Here is a 25,898-nt window from a genome sequence, read left to right as displayed (position 1 = left end):
AACACATCTCTGTTGATCCTTTACACTCCAAACAGCCGCCTGCTCTCCAAATGTCAGTTAGTCTCAGGCATAATTTGTTTCTAATCATTGCCAAAGAGCGGGAAAATGTCACAGTTTTTCAAGGAGGATGAATTCCCATTGATTTGCAATTAGCATGAAAATAAAATGCATGTTTTTTTCCTGTCTGTGTACGAGAGTGCTTGTATTGGTGGCACAGTTCAGATCAGAGTAAACATAATACAGTACCGCAAACCCATAACACTAAAACAGACCCTGAGGTCCGTAGGCGGAGCAGCACAAAGCACACTGCACTGCTTTTTAGGCTTTTATCTTGCATTTATGGCAACGGAATACATCACTTAAGCCAACACATGCTGTTTAACAATAACACATTTAGCACTTCTGAATGATTTAAAATCCTATATCTGGTGCTACATGAATCATGTACAAACACAGACTAAATGGCCATGATATTCCATTCAGCTACATTCAATCATAGGCAGCGTAATGAGTTAGAATGCGGTGAATTAAAAAAACCTCTTTTAATTTCATGGAAATTGTCACTTTGAATTTTAACATCCTCATTTCTACAAGTGTATAAAAACATACTAAGATGTCACTGTAGTGATTTAACTCATGGCCATTTTAGAAACTGATTTGACAGTAGTCATTTCTCATTTATCTTGACTTTCAAAAATGTATACGACAGTTGTGTCCAATTTAAATGATCTTGATAGTTTTTCTGACATGTAAATGTGACATCCCTAATCTAAAGCCTTCCTAAAAGCTTCAATTGTTTACTCATTTTGAAAGCAAACAGTGTGGTTGACACTGAAAATACATGAGAGAAGAGGGAAGCTATCGAATAGCAGGTGAGTTATATAACGTAAACGCCCTACCAACTGTTTATATTATATTGTTTAAAATTAGGTCATTTTATCTGCTCTCCATCAAATTACTTTTTGAAGCACTTTTGAGCTTTTATTTGTGATTTTTCACATTCTGCATTGTCGGTTTTGTAATTTGTAAAGAGTAGATTTGCTCTTTGTATCTTTTATACAATAAAGTTGGAGCAGAGCGGTGATTATTGCAACATTCTTACTTCATGTATTTTTGAGTTTATTTTAAAGCATTCATATGTATTATCTTCATATTTAAATCCATTTCAAAAGTTATATATATATCTGCAACTTGTGAAGAGCGTTTCAATATCAATTACTATTATCACTACTTTATTGACAAATATTCAGAAATTATTTACAGATAGTTCAACCAACTTTTTTTAAGGTTCTATTTAAATTAAAGGCCCAAATGTTTCTTTGAGAGATTGTGAGAAATGTACAAGAAGTAAACTTATGGTGACCCGGAAGGCACAATTGATGTTAGTGTTTTGTTGATTCCTCCCACAAATGTAAGAAATTGTTCACAGCTTCTAAAGCATATGAACAAATTATTGTTATTATAATTAATTTGAATTGTTATACCGTTGTATTGTTTGACTCACTCTTTGTGGTGGTTTTTCTCTCTCTTTGCAGTGCTGTCAAATGATGAAGGTTTTTTGTAATCTACTGAATGTCTATTTCCACATGTTTTCTTGAGCTCTCAGGGGCAACTGTACAAACTAAAATCAATCAAAAGCCTAGATGAAGAAATAACATCGGTGCCAGGAGCTATATGTTGGGAAACTGATCCGAAATAATGGTAAAGCTAACACCAACTTCTCTCATATTGAAAAATACTGACATTGCATGATTCAAAAAGAGTCATTGGCTATATGGATGCCCAACAGACTATTAGATGCATCGAGTACACATTACAAAATATATCTTACCCAGCAAATCCGTCCACCGAAGAGAAAACAAATAAAGGCAAAAAGAAGAAGATTTGAAAAGATGTAACAGTTTAATATATTTTTTATTAGCACATTCTGCCCATTGCCAAATGACTGACAGCTGTTTACCCCCTACCTGTGTTTTTTTCCTGCTAGAACATGGTGTTATTTCTTAAACTCAAATGTCACCAGGTGTCACTTTCGTCTTAATATTCAAGCTGCCGCCGCCGACTACGCTTGTTTCGCTTGCAGTCGAAGAAAACTAATTTAATCACGCCACAAACAAATTGCCTCAGTAATTACTTGTGAGGGTTGATGTATGCTTCACCAATTAAATCAGTCAACTTAGCAAGAATGGCCACAACAAATAATGAATGAAGACTCACGAGAAAGAAGGAAAATAAAACATTTCAGCATATTAAAATCATTTATTGTGCTCCAGAAGAGTAATTACTATTTAACCAGAAAGAAAGACAAGTGACAAATAATCTACATTACAAATGCCAGACCAAATCACATAGTGCCCCCCCTGTTTCACACGGCATTCAAAGAACAAATCCACCTTTTAGTTTTTCGGACTGCTAGCAAAAAAACCTCTCAGGATGAATCTGAGGTTTGGTCGTTGTCACTTCTGCTAAGATTTGAGGTTAGAAAATGGCACGTTGCGTTACATTCATTCGCAATGCTCTTTCCTCCCGTTTCCCCGTCTGTTTCGAACTGTACAGCACGGGCTGACCAGTCGACCGCGGTCAGGGCAGGTTCACACTGGAACAAAAGTGAAGCGTCCCCCTAGAACAGGGTTTCTTAAGTGTCTTGAGTCCCAAACTGTGTGGATTCATACGCTTTACAAGTGGCTCTTTGAAACCTACTAGTTTTGGGATTCAACAGAAATGACTGAAGAAATGCTACCTGGATTGGTTTCGGAGTTCCCCTCTTCAAATGATGGACACACAGTTTTAAAGGAGGGTGACATTGGATGTAAATCCTTCTCAGACTTTATCGTACATCTGTTGTTTCATAATGAATGCAAAGCCAATAAAACAAAATTGAAGTCAAGCCATATGACACATAAAATAAACTGAATATTCAAAAAAGTCAACACAGAAACAGCAATTAGGCACATTGCAGAAATACACACTGATGGATAAAATAAAAAAAAGAGTACAGGCCTCCGCTTTAACGGAACTATGAACAATATCAGTATTGGAATTTCCCAAACTCCACTCAATAAGCGCCGACACATTTGAAAAGATGTGTTTTACCAAACACACAAGGAAACACACTCCTACTGCATGCTGCACCCGTTCAGTATCCCGTCCACAAAGCATTGAGGGAATATTTGAAATGTTCATTGTCTACCAAACATTAATGTAGTCATAAATCAGAGGCTTCATTTGAAAAGGTGTGAAAAAAAAGATCTGTTTTTATGGTCTGGTGAATTTCAACAAAAGGTATAACCTTCTCAGAAAATAGTCATCCCTGTTTCAATTGCCACAGCACATAACAATATAAAGTATGCAGTCAAAGTTGAGGATGTTTTAATAATTTTTATTTGACTGTTCAATAATCCAGTTATGTTTCACTGTTATTAGTTCTGAGTTTAAAGGCCTAATGGTTCCTCTTTAAAATGGAAGGTGGGTGTAAGGCCCTGACTTTAAAAGGAGCTCCTAAAATAATTTTGGAGGTTTAGTGCACTGTCCATGTGTAAAAGCTAATCCACGTTTTACATTGACGAGGAACAATCCTGGAACAACCATGAATACTTGGGAAATACTTGCTTTAAGAATTCTTGTCCGACCCATTAACAGGAATTGGGGGCATGTCAGCCAATCACTGAGGCTATCCGTGCAGCAATTTGTGATTACTCATGTACAGAACATTGTTCTAGTAGTAGTGATAATTGAATACTTGATTAAGGGAAAATGCAATCTCTGTTGATGTGAATAACAATATTGCCTGATGGCTCATTTCACAATTTATTAGAATAACTTAACTGAGACAGTGTAGTCATTATTGTTAGCCCATTATGTTAGTCCTAGCCCTTACTTAAAAGCAACATTGACATAAAAGGTACCCTGTGAAGTTGTTGACCACCGATGGTGCTGTTTCAATGACAGATTACCAGACATGTTGGTATATTGTACTCTATGCACACAACAATGTTTGTCTGAATAGAACATGTGTTCATTTGCATAAAAACACAAGTCAAGAGCATGGGGCAGAGAATTACACTGCAATTCAAATCAACAGTTAGAGAAGGTGATGCTCAATAAGAACAAGCAACTAAACTCAAAAAGAGAAAAGATGACATGTCTAGAACTCACAAAAAAGTGTTGCCAATGTTATAGAGAACAGGGAGACTTCACAGGGCATCTTCAATATCAAATTGATATCCATATGTAAGTATGTGTAGACAACAGCATAAACTGAGCAGACACTAAGCTAGCTGACAACTAAACATGTAGCATATGACATGTTAACACAAACTGGTGAAAGAAATATTAAAAGCCTCAACAACACTATGTCAGATGGCTATGCCACCAACATGAGCATTAGTGCTGTTAAGAAGTTCAAATTGATGTAGCCTACTTATTGTATAACTCTGGTAGACTGTTATGCAATCAGTGAAAGACCATGCTTTCTGTAACATTTGTGTCGCAGTGTATTATTAATTATAGCAACCGAGTGCTTCAGGCTAATTTTATGTGGTGAGTCCTGCCTTAATGTTCAGTGAGTTGTTCTTCACAGTGTCTGTTTTTACTGGTACTGAATATTTGAAATCTTTCTAAACTCATTAATCAGCAGCGATGCATCAGCTAGCCGTTGCTCAAATCAGTCATGCTAAGGTCTATTGTAACTGACTCTCAATTTGTGCAGCTAGCTTACAATTCAATCAATCTCGTAGCACATTTTTGTATGACTTCTGTAAGTTTAATAGTGATACAGTAGGTTACGCTCTGATTAGCTCCCTCAATCCGGACAGCCAGCGCTTCTCTCCAAGGGGTATGAAGGTCATCACAGCTTTTACTTTTAAAAGTTGCAGTGTTTTTTGAAAGTGCTTCAATTTTCCTCATGCTTATCCTCTGTCTGTTGTGAGGCAGGGGAAAGCTATTTCCTCACTTATGTAACGCTTGATTCATGAGTCATTACAGCACCTCCTGTCCAACAACTTTTAGTCAGTGCACTTTTTCATCCTCAAGCAATCCGGCAGTACTTGTGTAGTCACCATGCATGCTAAATAATGTTAGCGGTTGCCGACATTAGTACGTTCACAACAGCTTCTAGCAATTTCTATTTTTAATCTCTAACATGTCAGGTGCTGACCAACACTTCTTCCCTCACGCTACAGTTGGCCTGCATTTGTCATGTATCATCGGTTAGGCAATTGAACGCTTGGCAAGTTATTATTTAGCATTCACCCTCAGCTGTCAGCTACTTAACATGGCATTGCAATTGCTCAACTATTTACCCATTAGGGCAATTACATGTTTAATTCAATGGGTGGCCCTTGCTCTGACCCATGTCCTTTCTCTGTAGAGCAAGGACTGGATTGGTATTAATGTTTTATCCACATCCTTGTGATTTTTGGTGATAGAGGTTTTTTTGAACAGCGGCATGCTTTGGATTTATTAATGTAGATCAGATTTTACATTTCTTTATGATTAAATTAGTGATAACAGCCAATTAATATTATTTTGATTAAATGTTTGAAACGCTATTGCAATTTGACTTGATTCTAAACTTGAAATGGTTTAATGCCAGAGCACACTGTGATATTAATTCTCATGTTCAGATCAGACTAAAAAACGTTTTTGTCTTTGAGATGGCCACAGTGGCTTGCCTCAGGTAATAAGAAAGGCTGCATGTTGAAACCTGACCACTCCAAGCTTACAGATGTTTGCAATGCACATGACATACAGGGGCCAAAACAGATGTTATGTTTGGTTATAGATGTATGCATTAAATTGAATCAATATTTTTTACTTTGTGTTCTGTTTAAGGATAGATACAGTAGAGTGAAGGTTTTGGTGTCCAATGGGTGACGTCTAATTAATTGGATGAATGATCCTGGCCAATAGGTTTAAGTGAAATTGGCTAAACATTCATTAAGCTTAAATAAAAAATATATTGTTCCTTTTGCTTTACCGTGGTTGTGGTGGTATAAGAATGGTGCACTGTACGCCTATGGATTAACCTCATAGCACGAGATAAACATTTTAAAACTTGGTAAGAGAGGGAAAGAAATTACATGTTGGTCTTTCTGTTTCGGTTTTGAGAAGTGTCCAAAATGTTGTTTTAGCCTTTAAGTCGAATTGTGGGTTTGATCATAATTGGGGTTGTATTGTGTAGTTTGATCTGCGCACAGCTGACAGTGGCAATGTCTTTAAAAGGACAAGTTATTTTTTAGGTACTTATTTTGTCTTGCTTTTAATGGATTGTTGCTGTCAGTAGGCCATTGAGGCAACATCAGTATTTCATTTTCCTTTCAAGGCCTTCCAAACATCTTGTGAAATGGTTTTCAGCCATTGGCTTGCGTTACAAAAACAAAGCCGTGTTGCTTTTCATATGGGTCTAATAAATCTCGAGTCCAAGGACAAGCAATCAGGGTGTTAGTCTATATACAATATATTAAGTACATACCAAAACATTTGAAAATCCCAAGCCTAATCACTTAGAGCACGGTTGTGTGTGAGCATGTTTCCTCGCAAATTGTAATTTGCATATGTTATGTTATGTATGTGTGTGGGCAATCAGAAACAGGCAGGCTGAGTGAAAGAGCTGAATAGGTTTTGGCCTGTTGATACAATGCCAACAGTCCTACTATTGTCCCAAGGTTCAGAAATTCACACTTTTTCTATGATGTTGGCTTGTCCATTTTTTTTTTACAGTGAAGGGTATTAAAAGAAATCCCTGGCCCATGAGAATGATGTGTGATAATAGCCTTGGAATCTTCCTTTTGTTCAAATCCCAGATCAAGCCTTGGTGGTTCATTTCATCCAGAGAAAGAATCTGGAGCACACAGATGTAATTAGTTTATTTCATTTAAAATCTTATCCCGGAAAGCCACCCTCACTATGACATATTAGATCTTATCCCCACACATCCAGCTTGTCTGCTGCAGAGCTATATGGGGTAACAGTAGTCTGCACTCGTTATTTAGAATGACTGCACAGTGCCTGTGAGCGAGCCAAAGGGGCCAGGATGTATTCTCACAACAGAGGCCTCCAAACATCTACACTTTAGTGGAAGGGAAACAGGGAGACAAGCGTTCCAGCTTACCAAGTAGCATCTCTCTGCCAGCGTTCTGCTTCTATTTCTGAGCACAATAGGCTTGCCATCTAGGGGACTCTCTTTTTGTTTTAAAGATCACCACAACAAAGTCTTTTAAGCGACTGAGAACCCACTGCAGTCTGCTTTGCAGCGTGACACATTCCGACTCACTTTGCTAACATTGTTAGCTGCAGAGGCCTCACTGACCTTAAGGTGTTATCAGGCAGTCTTGCAGCAGACGGTAAACTGAAGGCGCTGCAAATGTTAGCGGGAACCGTTTTGCTAAACAGCCCCACCTGTCAATTCAGTATATAAGATGAGACGGTAGAGAATCTTAAGTATAAAAAGATTGTGGCCAAAATAAGAAAAGTAGCTCTTTAAAGTGTTGTTTAGAGGGTTGACTTTTATGGGAGGTATTTTCTTGTTTCTTCCCATAAGACAATAAGCCTCTATAAATGATTAACATCGGCTAATTATGAAAACTAAATAATTACCGTGACACTAGCTGTTTCACTAGAGAGTTCCACCCAATGTGATCTGTCTGTGCTTGGCCTTTGACTTGTTCTAGTCGTGTTCGGGCATTCATGTTTAAACATCTCCTGGCTGGATATATCAAAAGAAAAGCTACACAGCCATGTGATTCACCTTTTTTTCCTGTACCATTTGGGCATCAATCAATCAACACATCTTTCAGTAAAAAAAAAAGAAAAGAAGTGGGCAATGAAATAAACAGTGCAGGTAATTACTTCTATAGTGGTCCAATAGGTAGAATAGCAAAGAACATTGATCTCAACTGAAGGTACGATGACTTTGATTGATACAGTGAAATGTGATTTAACCACTATCAAAAGGTAGTACCAACACACAGAATACAAAACTAGTCCTTATATGCCCAGCTCCACTCAAGCTATATTATGTTATGCAAGATAGTTTTACCATATCCCAAGCCCCTCCCCTTTTTCTGTCCCCAACTTGAGCCCATCATCCACAACTTTGGAACTATATTTCCTATGGTCCTGCGAGGGTCTTTGTTTTCCTGTAATCCAATCAGGAAATCCGTCGGAAATAGCTCCATTGCAAGGGAGAGGGTGAAAATTATTCTTAATAATGACATAATCAGCAGAGCAGCCATCAAGCAGATAAATTGTCATGCGCATCGTGCTAAAATATCCAATTATCCTTTGTCCCCCAGCTCTCTGTGTTGAAGTTGGAACTGCCAGGAAGCCAGTAGGTGGATCCCCGATTCCCACTGGTTCAGTCCTGCTGGCAGGTTTGCAGTATAGACGCCCACCCCCCCCACCCCCCCCCCACCCCCCCTGCCTAAGAGAAGAGGGCTTAAACAGCCTGGTGCTTAGTGTACAGATCTAGATATGTAAATAGGTTCTATACAATAAAATTGTTCCCATTCTTCAAAAATAAATGGCTGAAAAGTATCTGTGACATTTTCTCCCCCTCAAAATGGTTCCATTGTGCATACCGGATTTCTTTTGTTCCTCCGAGTTCCCAGTCCTTCCTTTGTTCTCTTCGACAATTGTTTTATCTTACATAGCCTCCATTTATGAAGTTAACACATGCCTAAATTGGTTTGCACCACGTCAACTCAGCACCCCGCAAACGGAGTAATCTGCTGTGCGACGCCGAAGGAAAAAACGATGTGTTTTCTTTCTTTTACAAAGTGCTCCCCTCTTCTTACCTCCGAGGCGTGTCTGATGCTCTGTTCTGCTCCCAGATAATACTGTCAAGCAGTCATTTGTCAAAAAGCCTCGAAGGCCATATCTGTCGCTAGAAGAAAAAGTAGTTTACTGTACCTTGTTTTTGCTGAAATATCAGAACGAAAAATAACAATAAAAAAGAGAACATCCTCCTTTTTGTTTTATCTTGTGAGGTTGTTTTTCTTTGACTCCTTAGTGTAGTTTTTTCTGTACGTCTTTTATTTTTCTATAAAAAAAAAACATAATTATTTTCATTTTTTTTCCCCCAGAAATCCTTTGACTATATTCCTCCAGGTATTAACAGGGTGTACAATCCCAGTGTAATTCCATTGGTTCCCAGCAACTCCAGGCTGGCTTTTCAGCTCCTGACATATCTGCGGTAGTCAGCACGACGCCCTTAAGTCTCTGCTGCAGCAGTTGGCGTTTTTGGCTCAGCCGCCAGAGTCCTGCCTGCGTGGGTGCTTCCACAGGGCTATACCCTAGTGGTGGAATGTGAGTGTGGGTGCGGATGGGGCAGGGTGTTATTCTGCCCGCTGCTAGGGAAGGTGTTGAAAGAATGGAGCGAGGTGAGCCCCCCCATGGTGCTCGGGATCATGGTTATGGTATTTGGCGTCATGAGCGGGATGTCGTCCGGCGAGCGCCTCATGGCCAGAGTGTAGTCCGGCGGACAGGCAGTCCTCAGCACCACGTCGTGCGGGTGCAGGGAGTCGCCCACACCCCTGCAGTCCAGGTCCGAGTGCTGCTTCATCTGCAGGGACATGATCTCCTCCTCCTGGGTGTGTGCCAGGTCATTGGCGGCGCTCCGCTGGGGGCTACAGCGCCTGTGGACGTCGTGCCGGCGCTTGTCCTTTTTATAGTAGAGCGCAGCGAAGGCGAGAATGTTGAGGAAGAGGAGGGAAGCTCCTACAGCGATGGTCACTGACAGCTCGGTGGAGTAATCACGCTGGTCCACCAGGTGTGGCTGGTTGTGGCTGTCCTGGTTCTCGGTTGGGAACAGAGTCGGATTGGGGCGCTTGGTCACCATAGCCTTGGTCTTCGGGGGGCGGTTGGTAGACTCCGGTGGAGGGATCTGCGGACAAGAGGTAAAGTAAATAGTATGAAGAGTTTGTCTGAAACAAATCTTAACTGAACAGTCTGCACACTTAGGCAAGTATTGAGTAACAAACTGAACCTTTATCAAAGCAATTTATTTAGTGGGTATGGAACAAACTCATTTTGAAAATACATTTCAGATAAGCCGCATGTTTAAATGCAAAGCTAATATCACAGAGCTCTTTTTGCGACTCGCCTCCAATAACAAGATTGCATGTTGAAGCCTGACCAATGGTAGCATGCAGACGTAAGAGATGTGCATGATATACATTGGCCCAAAACTATTTTGTATATGTTTGAATTAATGCATGCAAGAAATAGATCAAATGATTTGTATATTTGTATTCTGTGAAGTTTCCCATTACAGTAAACGAAAAATAGTGAATGTTTGGATGGATGTTTGGACCACATAGAATAAACTAAAGATGTTGTCAAACTTGGAAAGAGAGGGTATGTCTGCACAGTCTGCACACTTAAGTCTAGCTCAAGTATTGTGTAACAAACCAAACCTCATAGCTAATTGTGTATGAACCTCACATCCTTTCGACAGACTTATCCAGTTGAGCTCCATGTTTAAATACAAAGCTAATACCTAACTTGCTCTAGCGCAGCGGTTTTTAAACAGTTGGGCACGCTCTCCTGTAGGGGCGTGGAGGTACTGCGGTGGGGGGGGATGAAGCTTAGTAGGAAGTTGTAAACAAACATTAGTTGCTGTTTTTCATTTGCCAATACAAGCACTTTTGTTCATGTTCTATCCATAGTAAAAATGTTCTTGGATAAAATGTAATGTTTGTACAACTATATACAATGAATCCTACCAATCTAAGTCGGAACCGCGTTAGGGGGGGCTCGAAAATATTTCCAAATACTCAAGGGGGACCCGACTGAAAAAGTGTGGGAACCACTGCTCTAGCGTCATACTTGAAGCAACATTATGTTACATTTCACCCTCAAATAACAGCTGCAAAATGATTTGATGCTACAGTGAATAGAGAGAAATTGTGCAAGTCCAACTCTGCCCCCCCTAACAGATGCTATTGCGATGTGATTTTGGGGAGAGGGTTGCACAATCTCTAAGGAGACGAGCATAAGGCTTTACAGCGCTAAGATAAGTTTGATGATACAGGATAATATTCAATTTAATATTTCGGGGGGGTTTGGGAACTGGGATGGCATTTGCTTGAATATCGGCTCTTTAGTTGTTGTTGACAAGCTAATTGTTGAGTAATGTCATCATAACAAATGCAAAAATAACGTAACAGCTGTCTATAGTCAGGCGTACATTATTACCTTTCTAATTGTATAGCTTTAATGCAAACACATAGAAGTGGTTTTGATCCCTTTTATTCAACAATGAAGTATGTTTCCAAAAAAGCTGATGTTTACCAATTTGGGCTAATGGTGTGAACACATGGGAATTTCTACCTCTGTACACCCTAAAGAGCATTTAATGTATGTATCATGTCATATCTCGTCCAACTATATAACAAGAAGCTCAAACAAGTCATTGTAAGGGTGTTGCCAGAAGAGTTGGGTCAACAAACCTTTACAATAATGATCTTAAAATTATATTTTTTTTCAGTTGCTTCTCTAAAGCCTTTGCTTGAATGGGCCCCTATTATGCAAAATGCACTTTTTATTGTAACAGGATGTCTACCAAGAATAGACAGAATCATCCAGCTGCATGCGCAGAGTTCCAATTTCGGCCTCTGGCTGTTGCTTTTGCTCAGGGTCGGATTAAGGATCATAAATGAACCCTTGCACCGCAATTCTGCTGGTGGACATTGTGAAACGAGAGCCAGAAACAGTTCCACAAAGGGGCGTGGCCAGCAGCAGCTCATTTGCATTTAAAGCTACAGACACATAATCAGCACCTTTGGAAGAGGGGTGAAACAGAGGAGTTTATGGCATGCTATGATGCATGGTTTGGCATTTCAACCAAACACTTCAGAGACATGTTTTGTATATATCTGAGACCTATAATATATTGTTGAAATACAGTATAACAGGTGAAAAGAGAAAAACTAAGGTAGTGTATTTTCAGAAGCATGTTAAGATATGGAGATACCAACCTTCGTGGTGGTGGGGATGAGTTGGGTGACCTCATTGAGGCTGTGCAGATGAGGAACCAGCTCCAACCACAAATTGACCTGGGGAGAGAGGAAAAAAGAAGTAGGACATAAATGAAGGGAAACCATATATGAGAAGAGTCTTCAGAGGAGCATACCAAAATCAATGCACCATTACACTATAAGGAGAGCATTTTCATTGTGACTGCTTGGATGCCAATATCTCAAATGAAGTAAAATCATACTATAAAAGGGCAAGGTTGTAATCCATAAAATAATGTTTGACTAGATGATAATGCAAACAATACGATAGGATAACTATCAAAAACTCTTTTATTTAGAGCTTCTCCTGATAGGATTGTCTAGGCAGCGTATGTTAACATCGTAATCTATCCTAACCCTAACGCCGTGATACAGAAAAATCTTATATAAACATAACCGAAGTTACTTCCCACAATCAGTGAAATTCATTTCCTGATTGCTATTGTATTCAGTAATGCTAGTGTTTAATAGAAAGATCAACAATCACACCGAAAGTGCATTTGGTAGCATCTAACTATACCTTGTTGGCACGGTAATGCTCTTTGACGCGGGGCTTCAAGCCGATGTGTAGGTAAAGCTGGTCTTTCTGGTTATAGCGTGTCCATGCCACCTCTTCAAAGCGATTGGGCTTGGTGTGGATGAATTTGGTGTCCTGGGGGACAGGCTGGTTTGGATCCCTGAGAAAAAGATTAAAAGGGTTGTTAATTAAAAATTCCACAGAGAGGTGTTATCAGCGGATGGTTTTAGTGCAGAACCATACACGCACATCTGAAACAAGGCAGGGGATAACACATCACCTCCTATCGAAGATGCAGTCCAGTAGTGATGTTACATTGAAGTTTTTAAGGTCACATGAAGACTAAAGTTAAATTAAAGGTGGAGTAGACCTTTTGAGACTGTCTGTTTATTAACGTTTGTAGCATCTCCTTCAGGCTAATCAACGTAATTATGAAAATACTGACGCGCAGTCCCCAGGTTTCATCAAATGGGCCGATTAATCAACAGTTTTGCACCTGATAAAATCAAAAAAGGTCAAATTGGGTATTTTTGCTCACTGATGATTGGTTTTCTAAAGGTTCTGATTGAACGAAAAGATAAGAAGTTTCCCTACAAATTTGAAGTTTTATTCAAATGCAAAAAAAATGGTATGTCACAGTTTTTATATTGAAGGGGGATCTTCAAGAATGAACCTCTTAATATATAAAGCTCTGCAAAAACATTTCTTCAATCTTTATCTCTACATGTATGGCAGCCATTCCAGTGTCTGTTGAATTCCAACACAGATAACAATTGTCAGTGGTTTATACAATACAAAACAAATAAAAAAATTAAATCATTTAACTCAAAGACAAACCTATAAATAATAAAACAAGAGAAAATGATAATGCTGAAGTAGTCTCGTATTTTTTTTCGGCGGCTGTATATTAATTATTTTAAAAGGAAGTATTGGAATTTCTTAAGGTAAAGATGCAGTTCAACCATGCTCAACATTTCCATCAAGCATAAGCTTCAGTGGCTACTATAAGTCAAACTAAGAAAAAAACGACTATTTTTCCATATACCATTGGAATTACGGTAGGCCATAATAAAACATGGCAGAGCTACACTGTAAATGGCTGGTCTGCAACCCCATTTGAACTCCCTCTTTATATGCTGTATATACTACGTAGCTTACAGAGCACATTTCACATGGGATCTGGTGCTAAATACACTGCCTTGCACTTAATCTGAGCCGAACAGAGCCAGCCATGAGAGCTATGGAGGCCCATTCTGAGCCACTGAGAGCCCCATTGTCTGAAAACGGCATATGGAGCCAGCCAGACCTCATCAGGAACACGCTTAACCATTCAAATTGGCGGCATAAATCTCTCAGGTACCCGGCATTTCACGTCAATTTGGGGTTATATATGTAGATCATTAGGCCTTTCTCTTCCCCTTAGGGCTACTGGGCAGTGCACAGAAAAAGCCAATGTCCCCCCATTACGCTCTCGAAAAACAATTACCACCATGACTATATGCTCTAAGGCAGGCAAGACAGAAGGGAGTGAGAATGATTTTAATTTTATCCTATCGAGAATGTCACTCTGCAGGCTACAGGCCAATAATTAAGAATGTATTTGAAGATAGGGTATCCGCCTAGAATACCAATTACACTGTACAGTCCATAAAACATGATAGCATAATTCACTACTCCTGGTCATCAAATATAGGTTAATATCAAAGGAACACAATAACAATGAAATTATCAATTAGTTCCTGGTCTTGTAAAGGTAATTGCATGTTGTCAAGTGCTGTTCGAGGAACTAAAGAGCAGATGGCAACAACACTGGTTTATATAACCTCGTGGCCGACCTTTAACCAAGTATGATATGTATTAGAACATGCTTGTAAATCAGGTAGCTCCAGGGACAATGACTCCAGAGAGCATTTGGAGAACCTTATTTACGGTGCATTATAGCCTGGAAGAGCTCATGCAGCCATTCAGGATTATTTTAGTTACTTCTCCTATACAGCTGATCTTAATTTGAAACCATAACCTTCTTATGTTAGCTTTTACAGTGTCAGTCCTGTTTTGGAAATAAACAAATGTGTGGGTGTGTGCTGAGGAGGACAGGACATTTCCCTCACTGCATGGTCAGCAAGTGTCTGAATAGAGTACTGCAGTGATGATTTATTTTTTGTAGGGTACCAATTTTTTTTGCAACTGCACCTTTAACAAAGTGCAGTGGAATATTTCCATTGGATTTTGGTATATTGCACAAAATAAGCTCTGTGTCAAACACACATTCATCAAAGTTAACATGTTTTGGCAGGATCTTTACTCATTAACTCCACTTTGGGTTTTTTGAGCGTTAATACAATCAGCAGAAGTAAAAAGCTAACTTTAGGCTATAAATGAACTACCACTAAGCTAAAGGTGGTTAATGATCGGGTTAATGGCGTTTAGTAGATAGTAGACCATTTTTTTCCACAAAGAAGCTTTTCAGATTATGAAGTTGGGTATTTACTGATTTAATTTAGGTGGTAAAACATGAATATGTCTTAAGCTTGACCAACAGACCTTATTTCTATTATCTATTTTTTGCCACGTCATTTTTTGTATGAAATCTCCTGTACAGGTGTCTTCAAAATGTTTAAGGTTTTTCAAGGAATAAGTTAATTAATGAGTTGTTTCTGTGTCATTCTTTCTTGCTTTTATTGCTTTTAGTAGTTAATAGTATAATGACAGTAACATTCTCAAAACACTGAGAACTATACCTCTTTGGATTGCCCAAATCATAAATCATGGTTGTAATACAATTATCTAAAACAATACCTCTTGAAAGCATTTTCATTGATGCAGTGAGTTGCTCACCAATAAAGGACCAGGGGTCCATAAATCTTACTCTATACAATGTCTGTATTATTTCCAGAATTGTATCACAAAGTTAAAAAAACTATTGACTTTGAGACTTGTTTAATGTTTAAATGTTATTTTTGGGTTTTAGCACTCATTACTGGATCACTCTACATAACAATATCTAAATGTTCAGCAGTACTAATTTATAGATTCAAGGTTGCATTGTAAAGATTTCTCGTATCATCCACCTACCCGGCTGTTACTGTCGAATGAAGTCTTTGTTGTGCACCAACATAGTTTTAAAAGCTGCTAGACCCAGTTTCCCTATACATAGCCGAGACATTGTTGTCCCAAGAGAAATCTAGCTAGGAGAACCAGGTTTCTCTAATTTTATATCCTCACTGCACAAACATGGTAACATGTAAGCATTAAGATCCCCTGAGAAAGACCGTAACCTAGTTTGGTAGGTTTGTAGTAAACCGTACTTTCAAACAAACTTACACTACCATTGAAATCAGCTTGAAACAGGCTTTGACAGAGTTCCCTGTCCATAGGGAAAGCACGTCGAAAGCCACCTGTATTGGCCCTGAGGAGCTATGTATTTCTGGTGTCACCGTACCCTGTTTTGGCGAAGTTGGTCCAGTAGGTCATGACCACGGCGCTGAGCATCACGTCGTTCTTGGAGAAGTTGCAGGGAAACAGCTCTGTTGGTCCGATCATTGGTAGGCCAAATACATACGGAATCTCATCTCCGTGTGCTGCGTCTGCCCACGGCGGTACCTAATGAACAGCAGACAAATCAAATCAGATCGGTATGATTACATTTATGTGACAGACGCAGGACACGGAAAGGCATTACTTGCAGCTGACACTGTGAATATTGTGACCATACATAGACACAGACAGACCAAACAAGCTGAGAAAATACAATACTTTTTTCAGAGAGAAAAGAGGAAATGAGATAAGTTTTTAATATTATTTTGCCCACCATATCTGGTCCATTATTCATTGTATTACAGAGAGACAAGATTGAAAATAAAGGAATGGCGCAGACAGAAGATGCCGGCTTAGAGCTAAATTCTAAACTAAAATGTGAAAATGTATGTTATGAGATGAATCCTGTTGGATAAAAAATATGCCATGAGAAAATACTTGGATTTAATTGCTACTGCTTACTTTATTTCACAATTGCATAATTAGTCAGGGTTGCTTTGAATAAGCAGAAAAATGAACATGCATAAAGTAGAAAATAAATTAAACTAGGAGGTAGTAGTTAAGAAGCAAAGAAACCAAGGAAAATGTCTGAGGGTATAAGGGTGCAAACTGGTCAGTTTTTTTTTTGTTTTCTCAATGTACTGTTGGACAATTACTGTTGGACATAAAGCAATTAAGTTGTGTGCTTGAATACAATCCAAACCACATGTTATTCCAAATGTGAAACAAGGGCGCTTATTCTAAAGCAATGTGTGGAGGCGGCCACAGGCAGCCTGTTTCTCAGTGACAGTCTTGTTGTATTACAGTAATTATAGAAGAGAAAATTGTTTACAAGGATTCTGTTGGTACATTTAAAGCCTCAAGGTGTGTCAAAGCTGATGAGACTTCACAGGCTTGGCAATGGTGAACAAAGTCAAGACATTAATAAATGTAAAAACATGTCTGGTTGGTTCAGCTGGAGCAAACTGAGGTGAAGACCCACATTTATTGACTACATTTTAACTGTATACTTTGCTCAAGGAATGCACAACTGGTGTGCCTAAAGACCCAGGACAAACTGCATCTCCTGGTGAGTTCTGACATCATTGCAGAATCTGAGCAATCCACAAACGCATAATGTTCATGCTGTTATAAAATCTGTAAGGTTTTACTATGGCTTTTTGTGGCTGGTAAAACAGGTTAAAATGTGTTTAAATTAAATTATCTTAATGTTTAATTGAAATGCTAGTTTTTGCACTAAACAAAAACATTTTTTAGTTCATGCAAATGTATTCTTCATGCAGACATCTGTTTTTTGTCAGTAAGAAATCTCCCGTATCAGTTCATGGGAACAGTTGTCTAAAAATCATTTTAAGGAATAAGTCAATTAGTGAGTTGTTTTGGTGTCACCATTTTCTGTTGCTTTTATTGATTTTTTTTGTTTGTTATGTAGTATGATGACAGTACCATTCTAAACAAACCGAGAACTATACCTCTTTGTATTGCCCAAATGAGAAATCATGGTTGAACAATTCAATGATCTGGAACCATACTTCTGAAAAGCAATTTCATTGATGCAGTGAGTTGTTCACAAATAAAGTACCAGGTGTCCATAAATCTTATTCTAAACACTGTCTGGGTTTTATCTTAGATTATGTTGTTTCTCTGTTTTAGTAGAAACTGAAAGCTTTATCCAGGAGGAACATGAACAAACCAGCAGTCTTTTGTAACTTTTATCTTATTGTTGATTGATAAAGTATACTGTATGTAGCATTACCTAGACATCAAGAGACTCACCTGTTCTGTCTGACAGTGGTGATAGAAGGCATAGAAGTATGTTGGTGATCCAAAGCTGGAGTGCAGGTCAGCTGTAGCAACAGCTGGCGCCACCCACTGGTGGTCGGTGAAAAGGGCCAGCAGTGTTTTCCTGCGGGTCTCCGGGTTGTGCCTGTCGGCCCAGTCTGTGTACATGAACTTGATGGTCTCTCGCAAAATGTCTTTACCCTCTGGGTATCCATAGAGGTCATCAACAAAACTGGACACGGCGTAGTCAAAGTCGTTTGCCTGAACGCCGTTTTCGTTGTCCACTATTAGCTCCACAAACTTAAGGCCCTCGCCCTGGTTTACTCCCAGCATAATATCGTAGTTGAGGAACTCACCTTGAAAGAGATGGTGCAGATGGTTGTTAAACAGTACAAATATAAGATGAATACATTGTTGAACATTTCTGAATGTCAATGGGTAGAACAAAAACGTGAATATCTCCTAAGCTTCACGTCTCATTCCCAGACAATCACTCCAAAGAAAGAGGGCAGTGTTTCACAAAGAACATTCCAATTTTTTCTAAATCTGAGAGACGGACAAAAAAAGTTCCCTTAAAACCATGTATGGCTTGAACTTTGTGTGTTCACTTTGGCACTGGGAGCTGGATGATAGGACTGATTTGCTGAGATGTGACATGTTAGCAACTGTGGCAGCTCGGATTCGCCAGGCAAAACCCAAGCACAGGGAGTCACATGGGCCGAGCAAGTGCTGTGTTTAATTTGTGTTAAAAGAGCAAAATAAACTTTGATGATCCAGCAGAATGAGAACCAAGAGCCAAGGGAGCTCTAGCTAGAAATGAGCTAAATCGTAACTGCTAACAAAAGTTCTATCCGTCTCCCAGCTGCCGCACGCTCTACTCCTGGTGGTTTCTGAAAATGTATTCCAAACAAACCATAAAACTTGCAGGAATCATGAGCTTTATATTAACTAAATAGTGGGAACAGCTGTGCTTGTTTTTGTACTGGACCGAGGGCAGACTGGATGCTACAGTGTCTCACTACTGCCTATAGAGAAACATGTGGTATTACAAGCATGCAAACTTCAGTAGATATCTCTGCAACACGATACAAACACATCTTTGACATAACATCACTATTATACCCTCTTTACAATCTGTTGATAATGTTAATGTTTTAATGTTTTATCTTATACATTGCATTTCCAAACAAAGAGAATTGATACCTTGCTCCATGAGTATCTGCGGGTCATCAGGTATAACATCTCCATCAATAACAGGTCCAAAGGCGATGTGGTAGCGAGCTGGCTGGATATCTTGATCCACCAGCTCTTTGTAATGTTTTCTCTGCAGGCAGCTCACAAGCTCTACAGTGTCCTCCAGGTTACAGCCCACCTTGCGGGCCAGCATCCGGGCGTACTTGGCTGGCTGAAAGCTGACCGCCCAACTGGACAGAGCCGTGCCGCTCATGGCGATGGCCCTCTGGAACAGTCCTGGAGACAAAAAAGCATCTATTATTATCCTAAAATGTCTTTAAAAAATCATTATAGGGCATCCAAATTATCACACGAATACACATGCTGACTCATGTCAAGGAAAGAAGTGGAAATGGGAATCACGCAGGACATCGAGGTGAAGGAAAGTAAGGTTCAGGGACCAAAAATGTCCTTTGTATTACCTGTGTAGACTAACGAAGTGTAATAAATCTATCGTCTGCATCTTGAAAAGTTAAGGATGGTTTTTATTTATTTTCTTAAAACTCATCAATGAGCATTGGTTCACAGTTTCTAACCACTGTATTAAGATTATTAAGAGATAAAGAAACAAGTACAGATTAAAATTACAACATAATTTATTGTCAATAGCCAAATTAGAATAAAATGTGACTATATACATTATTATTAAGATCAGATTTTTCAATGGTACATTTGAAGAGTGTGTGCCTTCAGAACTCGGTCACCGTTCATCTACACTATGCACGGTAGTAAAGGTTTACTTCACTTCAGGAGTCTTTTTATTTGGTGTCATCAGGTGGCCAATTATATCATCATCGCAGTTGTTGTTGAGCTACAGTGAAATGCAGGAGCAGCCACAAAATGAGAAGAAAAGGGCTCCAATCAAGATAAAACAAATTAAAAAATGCATGATAACAACAGCGTCTGCAAAACGATTTCCTCTGCACCAAGCCTTCATGGTCAGAGCACTGCACGCATACTTAAATAGACACGGAGATCCTAACAGTAACTCCCTGGTAAATTGTGTTTGTTTTTGTTTTTTTACCTTTGGTGGAGTTGCTCCAGCGGTTGCCCTCCGAGTAGTGAGACAGAGTGAGCAGGTTGACACAGGAAGCTCCAGCGCCTGAGCCAAACACAGTGATACGTAACGGGTCGCCGCCGAAGGCTGCAATGTTTTCACTGGTCCAACGCAGAGCCTGGATCTGGTCCAGCAAACCGTAATTTCCCTTGGCTGCCTGGTCACCTGTACTCAGGAACCCTACACGAGAGGACACAGAAGAGAGGAGGTGTTAAGAGTCTTAGCCTTCTTTTATTAGTAATAGTAATGATAGTACTTCACACAACAACGAATAAGGTATGTGTATAAAAAATGTAATAACAAGAGCAATATCCTTCATTTCATATGCACAATAGCTACAGCGTAGTAGTTGGCAATGAACATTTTAATTCTCAGGTTCCTTCTAAAAGGTCTACATACAATATACTTAAGACATAAAAGAAAAATAAATAAAAAAGTGCCAGTGACTGACTATTGAGAAAGTGAACAAATCATAAATAGCGTTGTCAAATGAACAAAGCACATGGCTTCCTTTTAAAAAGAAGTAAACCAGTATTGTTGTGCTGTAATAACCCACACACGAGTTAGTATAGAAATATACGAAAGTTAGTTAGTTTAAAACAAAATACTCAAATAAAGTATGGTCATATATCCCAAGTGAACTATTTCATCCAAAAATAAACGCACATAACAAAGCAATAAACTCCCACCCAACCCCTCACACACACACACACACACACACACACACACACACACACACACACACACACACACACACACACACACACACACACACACACACACACACACACACACCATATGACACAAACTATCCAAACCCATGACTAGTTTTGTATTATTTGTTACAAATAACAAATTGTGTTGGGTTTGGTCTCCCTTTGTATTTCATCATTGGTGTATGTCTTGCTGTGGTATCTCTTAAACACTCAATAAAAAATCTTTAAATTAACCTTAATGTAGCTACAGTGAAATAGGAAAAGATGAATATAGAAAACAAATATTGCTAAACCTTTTTCTGTTTGTATTGTTGTTACTAGGGAAGTGATCTGTAACTATATCATTATCAGGAGCAGTTTCTACTTTGCTTATACATTTTTACCAGAGACCAGAGACCAACATTGACAAATAAGCGATAATCAGAATAAAGATTTCTTTTTCAAAGCACCAACATGACGTGAAATGGATATTGAGACACGTTTCATGAAGTGTGTAATAATTTGAAGAGCAAATAAATATCTCTAGCATTGATAGCTCTGTAGGGGTTCATCTGTTTATTTACACTTATTTTCTCTTTCTTTTCCATGAATAAAATAAAATAAACAAAAATCTCTTTTTGAATCATCCAACCATCACTGTCTGTAGATAATGAGACACATTTACAAGGAAAAACCAACAAGCCTGGATGTTTGATAATTTGGCTGCAATAAAACGAAAAGAGTTATTGCCCTGTAGAGCCACTTAGAGTGTGGATACGCTAAATATAACACAGGCAGGCTCATTTTGCAGAGAATCTCATCTGAATCTATGATCCAGCCTCAAATAGAACTTATTGTAGGAGGATGATGACATAAAGTCATGTGTCATGAAAACAGTTCTTTGTTTATTCCAAGTTAAATGGATGTGTATTCAAAAGAAAGTGTACTGTCGAAAATGAATAACTCTCATAATCCTCTTTGTTGGCCCACACAAATCAGATGTTGTGGGTTGGTACTGTTTCCATTTTCAGAGACCAAATTGTATTTTATGAAGATAAAATAATAACAATTCTCCTGCTCTGCATCTAACCAACACACACTCATTTAAAGAAACAATCCCTGATGGACATGCTTCATCATGTATTGTATGCCCACGCAAAAAAATACATGGTGTTTTTCAAATAGAGATGCTTTGAAATGGTTTAATTAAAATGTTTTGCTTATTATTGATTCTTAATTTGCAGGATTCAAAAAAGTCTGTTATTCCTTTTTTTTATAAACCACTGCCAGGCAGTGGCTATGGATGCAGTTAGATCACCAAAAACAACAAGCAGACTTTTTGTTTGGATCATAGAAATGAAATCATTTTCAAAAGATCAGCTTGTTTTTTCCTGCATCCAACAAACGCACATTTTAAAATGAATACTTTATGTGGAATTATTGATTTATTTAGTATGTAGCCATGTCATAAGCAGGATAATGTACAGCAAACTGGTCCTATTCCAAATTGAGGTGGTTCAGGTTGTATTCATGTTGATTATTTTCACAGAAAGGCCATACTGTACAATATCCTTCTGGTTTATTATAACTTATCCTTTTTGATTTTTGGCAACATTTGCATTGTTCGACCAACCCTAACCCTAACCAGCTCAACAAAGTAAATACTGATTTGATATCTAGGAACAATGTAACATGGAAAGAACAGGGACCTTTAAGATACACTTTTTATTCTTTCCCATACTAATATATACAGACAGGTGGAACCGAGAGGGCAGAAAGCATAGCTTATTAAAAATAATAATTTGGTCATGCACTTCAAAACCTAAAGCAAATAACTACAAAGTTTATGATAAATAATTTTCAAACTACATAACAAAAAAAAGTCTCAGGGTAAGAATATAAGAGTCTTGTACTTAAACTTAAAATACAATACCAAAAGAAACTCAGAACGCAAAACAATTTACTATAAACATATACAACTTATAAAGGTCAACTAAAAACCAACAACACATTTAAAAACTCTGTTTTTTATTCTAGAGTTACGATATTGGTTATCTGAACTAATGAAGGTCAATATTAGAATTAGTGATTAGTAACATAAATGTGTGTAATCTGTTTGTCAAATCTTACCAAGCTTTGATTTGAATTGTTTAGAGAAACAATCATTAATTATAATTCATTCATTGCTTAATGTTTAAAGAAAGTTGATAGTCAAGTGTATTTAAATGTATAGTATTGTACTTTCTTTTACCGTTCTGTTGATTGTCTTTAACTAGTTGCGAAGTTGATGTGTCCCAATGCAAAATTAATGAATAAATATACAAACAAATGAAAAATGACAAAAAAAATCTAATACAAAAAGGTGTGCTGATAAGTGTATTTATTTTTCCACTACTTACCATTCATTAAAGAGATTTAACTGTCCATATATCAAGGACTCTAAATCTGCAAAGTGACAGGAGACCTTATGTCATGGGTTGTGTAAACTCATTTTCCAATGTTTGTTTTTATAATTGCTCTCCTTAGAGCATACACTCACATATCAAACAATGTAGAAGGTGAGGAAATGGAATTAACAGTACAAGTCTGAACAGCTTTTGCCACAGTGTTGTATCCCTTAATCTTCTCATTTAAAGAAATCACTTATAATATGTGAAAATGGATAAAATGCTTCATCCATGAGTTCACTTTGAATGTAAAATGTTTCAACATAAATATTGTATTCCACAAAACCCTATTCTATTACATTTTACAAAAATAATCATTTGAGCAGAGTCATAGTGAGAGTAGTCGCTTCAGTTCAGCCTGACATATTTCTATATAACGTTTGTCATAGTAATTCTACCATTTCTTCACTTTTATTAGCTTGTTCTGTCTCATACTGCTCTCTTGGAAACCTGCCTAGGCTGACAGCCATTATAATAATCTTAACTGTGAAACAATGGCCGTAGAGGATGTCTGTGTACCGTTGTGAGGTGTCCTTCATTAAGGTGCCATCTCAAACCTGGAGGTATGTGACATGAAATATGTGTGTACCAGTAAAGTGTTTCACGTGAATGGGGGGGGGCAGTAGTCGGAGGACTCCATGCATGTAGGCAGTATCTTATCATCCACGGCAGCTTTACTACCACATCCACTCACTGTTAAGAACACAGTGTCAGCAAATCTGTAAATCATCTATTCTATACTGCTGCATTACCAAGGCTAACAGAGCAGGACCCATCAAGTGGAAGTAACTGCAGCTTCTATTGCAGATACAGGAAAAACTCCAAATAGTAGCCATTTTGATGATAGAGTATATCATGCCTTTGCCAGTGCACTTATTAAAGAGGCACAATCATGCTTTTTTTTTTGGGGGGGGGGGGTCCCTTTCCTGTAATGTGTTTAATTGATGTCTGTGCATGTAAATGGCCTGCAAAGACTACAATCTTACTAGAGGAAGTTTCTCTCCCACACACTAAACACCCCTCCCCCCCTGCTTCAAACACCACCATTGGATTCCTTTGTTTACTTCCGTAACATCGTGAAACGCCATTGTAACACTTGCCCTGCTGTTGGCCAACATATTGTACATGATAGCCTAAAGGTCAGGACATCTCTAAGCGGTTGACCAATCACAACAGAGCCGGCCAGCTAACCAATCAGAGCAGATTGGGCTCTGGTTTCAGACGGAGGGTGAAAAGAGGTGCTACAGCACAGGAAGTATGAGAAATATAAAGATCTTTTTGAACATTAAAGAATGGAAACATGTCACAGTAGAGACATTAAATACAAATATTAAACTGAAAATGAGCAGAGGAGGCCTTTTGGGGACAAGTTTCTAAAAAAAAGACTTTAACTATGGCTTGGATCCATCTAGAAATCAGATATTAGTCTAAATACATATATTTGCAATGTCTTTTTCAGACTGAAAAACACGGCAGAGCAATGTTAAATCATTCGACTCTTTGTTACGAAGATATTTTATTGTGAATTTTAGGCAATGAACTTTTGGAATTTTTTAAACCAGGCCTAGTTCAAAGGCTACGTAAGATTAAAATAAAATGAAAAGAAAAAAGGAAATAAACATTATTATTATTATTACGTCTTTAGATATTTCAATTCCATTTTCATCTGCAAATACGCATATGCACATTTATTTCTCTTGCATTGTGTGTGAGGGGAGGGGGAGCCCTGTCCCGCTGCCCCTTCTCTGTCGGAGAACTAATGATCGTTCCTGCCTCGCTCTTTGTGATTGCCAGCCCATCTCTGCACTGCAGCTAAATTGAATCAATTAAAGTCTTTCTTGTACATGGCCGCCGTCGCTTCCACGTGATTAGGCTTTGATCAAAAAACACACAACTAAATAAATAAGTCGTTGGAAAGGGAATACAAAAGGACTGAACTCAATTAAACAGTAGGAGGGGGGGCGTGCAGTCTGTGGGTGTCAAGATATGTGTGTGTGTGTGTGTGTGTGTGTGTGTGTGTGTGTGTGTGTGTGTGTGTGTGTGTGTGTGTGTGGAGCTGGTTGCTACTTGTGACATCATGACAGAATAAATTTGCCTCTGCATTTGAATGCTCTATTTTCCATGAATTAAAAACCCATTGCATACGTTTTACTTAAAATGAAGGACCTTTCTTAGGACTTTTTTAATTTTAAATCTATGAATAGTATAATAGAGAGCTTCTGCTAACCATAATGATGTAGTTATATAATTAAATTGTGCATAAATACATCTCATAATGGTCATATTAATCTAAATCATTATGTAATAGGCAATATAAATGCACATTATTTTTTGTAATCATAATGAAAATCCTGTCCATCTTTGTTTAGTAACAGCAGCATTATTATATATTAGTGTTAGTTGAAAAAGAAAAAGGTACAGTTTAGGTAAAAGATCATGGTTTGTTATGTGATTTAGGTAATGTCCTAAAGTCAGATACATTAAGTAACATTAATGCTGACTTAAACAATTGTCAGCATTAGTGGTATTAACACATGTGATTTCCAAGTGTGACCTTACATGTGCTGGAACTTGTTGAGTGTGTGCAGTGAGGTACTTGGGTAAGAGTCCGGG

At 38.4% G+C, this 25,898-nt stretch overlaps 1 protein-coding gene across 1 annotated transcript in view; it reads right to left on the bottom strand.

Annotated features, from left to right (window-relative positions):
• Positions 1-9,286: 9,286 nt before the first annotated feature.
• nlgn1 (neuroligin 1) overlaps positions 9,287-25,898 on the bottom strand; it is a 292,257-nt gene continuing 275,645 nt past the window's right edge. Inside the window, exons 4-10 of the mRNA XM_063890436.1 lie at positions 20,111-20,323; positions 19,057-19,323; positions 17,848-18,209; positions 15,977-16,137; positions 12,538-12,694; positions 11,979-12,056; positions 9,287-9,883 (exon numbers count right to left, since the gene is read on the bottom strand). Coding sequence (XP_063746506.1) covers positions 9,287-9,883; positions 11,979-12,056; positions 12,538-12,694; positions 15,977-16,137; positions 17,848-18,209; positions 19,057-19,323; positions 20,111-20,323 — 1,835 coding nt within the window. The remainder of the gene's footprint in view (positions 9,884-11,978; positions 12,057-12,537; positions 12,695-15,976; positions 16,138-17,847; positions 18,210-19,056; positions 19,324-20,110; positions 20,324-25,898) is intronic.

The sequence above is a fragment of the Eleginops maclovinus genome, chromosome 9 (genome assembly GCF_036324505.1).
Source record: "Eleginops maclovinus isolate JMC-PN-2008 ecotype Puerto Natales chromosome 9, JC_Emac_rtc_rv5, whole genome shotgun sequence".
Classification (NCBI taxonomy): domain Eukaryota; kingdom Metazoa; phylum Chordata; class Actinopteri; order Perciformes; family Eleginopidae; genus Eleginops; species Eleginops maclovinus.
The sequence above is the reverse complement of the archived record's forward strand: the minus strand, read 5'-3'. Positions and strand labels throughout refer to the sequence as shown.